The sequence below is a fragment of the Kryptolebias marmoratus genome, linkage group LG15 (genome assembly GCF_001649575.2).
Source record: "Kryptolebias marmoratus isolate JLee-2015 linkage group LG15, ASM164957v2, whole genome shotgun sequence".
In the NCBI taxonomy this organism is placed as follows: domain Eukaryota; kingdom Metazoa; phylum Chordata; class Actinopteri; order Cyprinodontiformes; family Rivulidae; genus Kryptolebias; species Kryptolebias marmoratus.
In genome coordinates this window covers 13,955,405-13,961,749 of record NC_051444.1, presented here as the reverse complement: position 1 = coordinate 13,961,749, position 6,345 = coordinate 13,955,405, and the positions used below count along the sequence as shown (strand labels likewise).

The 6,345-nt window shown below is 44.8% G+C and overlaps 1 protein-coding gene across 2 annotated transcripts in view; it reads left to right on the top strand.

The window, feature by feature from the left end:
• Positions 1-2,155: 2,155 nt before the first annotated feature.
• fam214a (family with sequence similarity 214 member A) overlaps positions 2,156-6,345 on the top strand; it is a 34,215-nt gene continuing 30,025 nt past the window's right edge. For both annotated transcript variants that reach the window (XM_025006460.2, XM_017418715.3), the window contains exon 1: positions 2,156-3,220. In XM_025006460.2, the coding sequence (XP_024862228.1) occupies positions 3,190-3,220 (31 nt within the window). In that variant the 5' untranslated portion in view covers positions 2,156-3,189. The remainder of the gene's footprint in view (positions 3,221-6,345) is intronic.

Here is a 6,345-nt window from a genome sequence, read left to right as displayed (position 1 = left end):
CCCCCCCCCCCCCTCAGTTTGTTCATTTTAAAGGCTCACGAGAGAAAAATTCCTCAACATAATTTCTTTTTTTAACAGTCTGCCTGCCTACAACTTGCCATGTCCCCTATTTGCTAACAGATTCTCCCAAATATAAAGCAGCTTTCAGCCTTATTTTGTCCTTGGATTGAGTTTTAATCGGAAGAAAATAGTAAAACAAGAGTTCTTCTTCTGGACTTTTCTAGTTTTGCTATAATCTGAACTTATGAGCGAAAGAAAAAAACACTTGGACACTCGTGAGCTCATGAGTAATTTCAGTTTTAACGCTTTGTGCTCGTTTGCTTTATTGTGAAGTGCTGAGTATTTTTCACTTAATGGATACATTTTAAGGTAGCTACACATCTTGAACTTGCATTTTTCAGCCTTTACTCCTGTCCTTTGACAATTCTGCACATGCAAACCCCAGTTTTATTTACAGAAACAAAAGGAGCGTCATTCAGAAGGTTGTATTTTTAGTCGATTTCAAAGCCTCTCTGCCATAAAGTATTAAAACTGCCATGCATTCCCATTTATCTGGAGCCGACCCAACAGTACAGACCTGTTGATGTGCTGTTTACATGGATATAGTGATCATACTGAAAAACAAATGCAACCTGAGCTCACCGCTCTCTTACAGCGATGAACAAAATTAAATACCTGTTCAGAATATCAAACATAACAGCTAGAAATGCTATTATAAAAATGCCTCAAGCCAGATGGTCTGACCACAGAGGATTAGTATGATGTGTTGTATAGAAATTTTTATTATGAAGGGGAAAAATGTGTTTGAGAAATTCGATTTGAGACTGAAACCCAAAGATGCCTTCATATGTGTTTATACCTTTTAAAGCTTATTTCTGCATCCGTATACCTTCCTCCTTATATTTTTAGGCACTTCCTGGCTTGTCCTGTCAGTATATTTAATATAATGAAAATTGAATCCAAGATACTCAAAGGATGGTGTTTGGTTAAAATGCATAAAAAATGGCATTTCCGCCATTTAGGACTATTTGAAAAAGTAAAAACTACATAAAAGCAGACCATAATACTGATAAGGTTGTTGGGAACTCAAGCCAAGAAAGCCAGAACAAAATGTTCACGTCAGAAAAATACGAACTCTCACGTGAGCACGTGAACGCGCATCGAATTCCACTGACCAATCAGCATCCAGAGAGCGGCCGTCTCCTGTTTACCTTCTGCTCCTCTCTGCCGTCTGCTGCTGTTAATGATACAGACTTTTATATGGAAAGAAAAAGAAAAAAAACTCATCTTTTTATGGTTTGTTTGTTGTTGTTGTTGAAAATCTTTTGTTATTAAATATTGTGAGCCTTCCTGAAAAGTTTTGGTACCACGTCTAAGTTGGACGGTTGCTATGGCTGCAAGTTCAGGCTGGGCCCGGAGGGAAGTGACGAGCAGTATGGCAAGCCGGTTTACCATATAACAATCAGGCTGCTCAGGGCAAATATCAGGTTAATTCATCCTGATCTAAACAAACAAGCCAGCTCACCAAAATGCCACCCGTCCTGCCCACAGTCAACATTTAAAATCTCTCAAACTTTGCTCTTATTTCTAGACATATTTAATATGATTTTGGATACCAAAAGAACAGAATAAATTAAATTAAAATGTATATATTTTTACTTGTAATGAGGGGGTATCCAGTATTAACATCAGGGCTAGTTACAAAGCAATTTCAGAAATTTAAATAATGACAACCACCTACAAACTTGACAACAATTTTCAGATATCTACAGTGTTGTTGAATTATGAATACACATAATGGGGGGGGGGGTATTGTTTGTGTCCTAGGAAGAAAGCCCCTTTTAGCTGACATATTATTTTATCTCTTGGAAGAACTAAACTACTTCTAGACTTGTTATTTCATGTTAAAACAGTAATTGGAATATTTATTTTAGGATTTTCTGAAAATTAAACCTTCTTTCATTCATGCTTTCTTTTAGGAGTATCATTGTGTATTTCAGTTTTAGCTCTAACTTGGAAAAATGGCATTTAAAGAAGAGAGGTATTGTTATGGTGATTTAAAAACAGTAATTAGATGTGTTTTATTATATGGTACACCGGCCTGCCACAGACAGAGCTGTTGTTGGGACACGTGACCTAGAGCTGCACTAATCTGTTTTGACAAGCAGCAGAGAGGGAAGTGAGAAGGGGAGGCAGACTGTAGCATCACGACTAGCAGGACTCGCTGTTCCTTTAATCTGCATTTCGCCCGAATTATCTCACCGTAGACGTCCGGTTCGGGGAGCCCGGTGACCCGCCTGTCAGCGCCGGGGGAGAGCCGAGTTCCGCTCGGTTCGTGGCCGGGGGTTTCGCCTTCCGAAGCGCTCGGGACTCGGGGCTGTTCCTGCCGTCGCTTTGAAAAGTTTTTTTTGTTTGTTTTTCCTAATAAAGATCGCGAAGGAAGTCGGCGTTTATAACGCTGAGCGGATAAAATCGGACCTTTGTTTAAAAAAATGGTCGGATAGGAAGCGGGCCGTATCTGTTCGAGATTAATTATCAAGACTGGTGATTCCCTCTCTTTTAAAAACAAACACAAAAAAAACGTAAATATACACACTGAAGGGGTCTGTCAGTCGTGTTAGCAGCTGAGCTGCGCTGAGCTGGACGGGTGGTTGGGATGTTAGCAGCTAGTTAACCACGGGTTAACGACAACAGCTTTAGTTAGTTGGTCGACTTTCCCCGTCGTGCTAACATTAATAGCTGAGCGTCGCCCGACATCATGAGCCCGGCCACGATTCAGGTGCTGGAATCCGAGACGAGCCGAGAGAGGAGGCAGCTGGCTGGTTAGAGGCTGGTCAGGCCGACTAGTTAACAGGTTGACAGCTCGTCTACCCCCGCCGTCGTGTTTGTCAGCTGGACAGTACAGTGAGCGCGACTCGATGGAAGCGAACAGGAGCAGCATGCTAACAAAGCGAGGCTTTGTTGTTGGATAGTGAGGAGGAAGAGGAGGGGGGGAGGTTAACGCGCAGGCTTCACAGCTGATATTGTTGCTTAGCTAACACACACACACACACACACAGCAGCTCTCAGACACACACACAGTGGTGGGGGGGTCCAGGGTCCGTCGCGGTGCTGTCAAGTCTGATAAGGAGGAGAGCAGGAGGAGAACAGGAGACTCCCCCCCACACCTCCTCCCCGGAAGACAATCAGATGACACTGGACAACATGAAGCCCGAGAGAGGTATGTGAGAGAAACATGTTCATATTCCGGCTTTAGGTAACCACCTGCCCGCCCTGGTTACTAGCTGACCAGCTAGTGTGTGTTCTAGTTGTGTCTGAGTTCCCAGAAGAGCCTGGCCTGAACAATAACACTTATGCTGCTCCAGTTTGGAGTGTTACCACTGATGTCAGCTGTTTCCTTTCCCCATTTTCTTTTGTTTTACCCCCCTCCTCCTCCTCCTCCTCCTCCTTCCTCGTTGACATATAACCTTCAAGCTGCTCTGCTGCCTCATATTCCTTGTTCCCTTTCCCAGTGGCTCATGTTTGTGTGACGGTCTGGTCAGCTGCAAAATGTTCCTGACATCCACCCCCCAACCCCCACCCCCGTAGTGGAAATAAAGTCTGCCGACGTATGCTCTACAACCTGTTCACGGCTCACGACAAGAGGAGGACGACGGCGACCCTGCTTGTTTTGTGCCCAAGTCCTTGCATGAAGACGTGTCTCTTTCTTATGGTGTCTGGTGCCGGGAGTAGCACCATACTTGGGAAGCAGGTCATGCAGTCGTGAGCAGATTAGCTGCAGTCAGTCAGCCTGTGTTTACGTATGTTATGAAACCGCAGCTTGGTCGCTGACTGGCCCCAGTGGGCTCTTCCTTTGCTGATAAGGTGACTCCAAAACACACTGTAATCACGCGCCCCTTACGGACACGGGCTTTTAACCCTTGTCTTATACTTGGCTGGCTCCTGGGGTCCCTTTATATAGAAGCGTTGACCCTGACGGGCTGTGGGATGTGGCTTACACAGAGCTGAGGGCACAATGACCGACACGGTATAGTTTAATTATAGCCCAATAATGCAGCATATCATGCTTGGTTAGCTGTAAAAAAAAAAAAAAAAGAGAGAGAGTGAAATAACATTGCTGCTGATGTAGAACTCGCATGTGTGCGTGTTTCTGCTTTGTGTGAGCTTAAATCTTGAGACACGTCGCCACTCTATCTGTTCCTTACCCTTCACGGATTATCATCGTTTCAGGCTGGCTTGCTTACTGTCATCTTCGGCTTCCGAAAGGCTGCGCCCGCAGAAGCTGCTGCCCATCAGTACCTCCCTGTCTGACAGTCACTCGCCTCGGTGCTGTTGTTGTCTTTGAACGTACTGTACCATTCCTGTGATGCAAATACACAAGATCCTTTCTTGTTTTTTTTTCCTCATCCCTTCTCTCAGACTGCGGAGCTGAGGGGAGCTGTTAGCCTTAAAGGTTGAGGTGGACACAGGTTATCAGGTAGTTCCGGTGCTGGGCTGCCTTGTTGTGTTGGGGCTAAAGGGAGGGAGTGGACAAGTCCCGACATGTACATCTAACAGGGCGACAAGTGGGATGGAGCCCGAACCTCCGACCAGGTTGGTCTGAGTAGTCAGCCCGTTGATCTGGGCCGACCAGGGCGTCCCAAAAATCTGCATTTCAGTTCTTATTTGACTCACAGTTTAAAAAAAGGTCAAGTGTTAGATTTAGTTTGTTTTGTTTTGTGATTTTGTTGTACTATAAACAAAGGAGGCGGCTCTGGGGTTTACAGCGCAGCCCGGAGTCAACACACCTTCATGCTTGTGACCAAAACATCTTGGTTTGTGGACGACCCCCGATGGGAGGGGGAGGGATGTGCTTGCGACTTTCACGGCTTCCAAGAAAAAAATAGCCTAACAGTAGTTTATAGGCTTTAAACTCTGTGCATTTCAGTTTGTCACAGAGAAAGCTCCCTCTGATGAGAAGCAAAACGTCCTCAAGAATAATAAAAAAAAAAAAGGGATGCCCCCCCCCCCCGAGATTCCTCGGTGGGGTCCGCACAAGAACGGCGTTTTGTGAATACGCCAAAGTTTTTGTCGTTGTCAGCCAACGAAACAACACCGCGTTGTCACGTAGACAGCCTAAATACAACCTGCTGAAGCTGATGAGGTCGTAGTCCCACATCCTGCCTCACCTACAGCCCTGAGCTCGACAGACGTAACTTCAGCGACAAATTTTGTGCTTTCGTTTGTGTTGCAGTTGCTCAGCTACAGCAAAACAGTCGTGCCGTGCGTCACTTCAGAGAACAGACAAGACTGATCAACAATAAAATCGCCTTGAACAGAGCAAAGCATTGCACCAAATAATCTAAGGCCGAAATGTTGGTTTTTTTAAATTCACTTTCCGTTTACATCTGGACAAAAGCCTTTCTAGAAACCGGTGCCGTGTTTACGAGAATACTTTTAGAAACTACAACTAAAAGACTGTTTTGGAAAGACGGCGTTCCCATGTGTATGGAGCTTCAGTGAAGCCTGATATTAAAGAGAGACTGCTGCCGTAAGTTCAGGTCTCAGATTTGGCTTTTACAAAAAAAAAAGAAAGAAAGAAAAACAAGAAGTTGGGGTCTTGAAACAATTTAGCTCCTGAAAATACAGACTCCCAATAAAAGAAAAAAAGTTACCCTGTGTTCTTTTGAGTTTATGGAGCATCTCATCGGAGCATCTGGTGAAACATGCTTTTGTTGTAAAGGGAGAAAAGGAGCACTTATGTTCCGCTTAGGGGCCTAACCAGAGTCATCTGATCCTCTTGTTTTTCTATGGGTTTAACCATGAGTCAAGACAATGTGTGCACATGTGTGCGTGTGTGAGGAGAAGGTGAAATCTGGCACAGTGCAAGTGTGCAACAGATTGCTGTTGGCTCTAATAAGCGCTGTACGGTTGAACCATGTGGCTCAACTGACAGCTTTTACAAGTCCCATAAAGCAGCCATGGAAAAGTCCCTGGATCTGTTTTACACCAGCAGGGAGAAAACACGGCTTGCGCTATTTGGTTTGGGGCCGTTTAAGATGAAGTGCGGTTAACTTGGATTATATTTGTCCACAAAAGCCATTCTTCGGTGATCTAATGTGATTAAGAGCTGCGCTGGAATCTTTCACGCCATTTAAAACAAACGTGCCGTTTGTGCTCGGCCGTGGCTCTTTGTCTACCAGATTATTAGATGTCGAAAATGTATAAGGGTAAAAAGGGTAGAGTGCCTACGGAAAAGGGTAGAGTGCCTTCTCCGGGTCGGGGAAGATGTCCTGCCCCAAGTGGAGGAGTTTAAGTATCTCGGGGTCTTGCTCACGAATGAGGGAAAAATGGAGCGGGAGATCG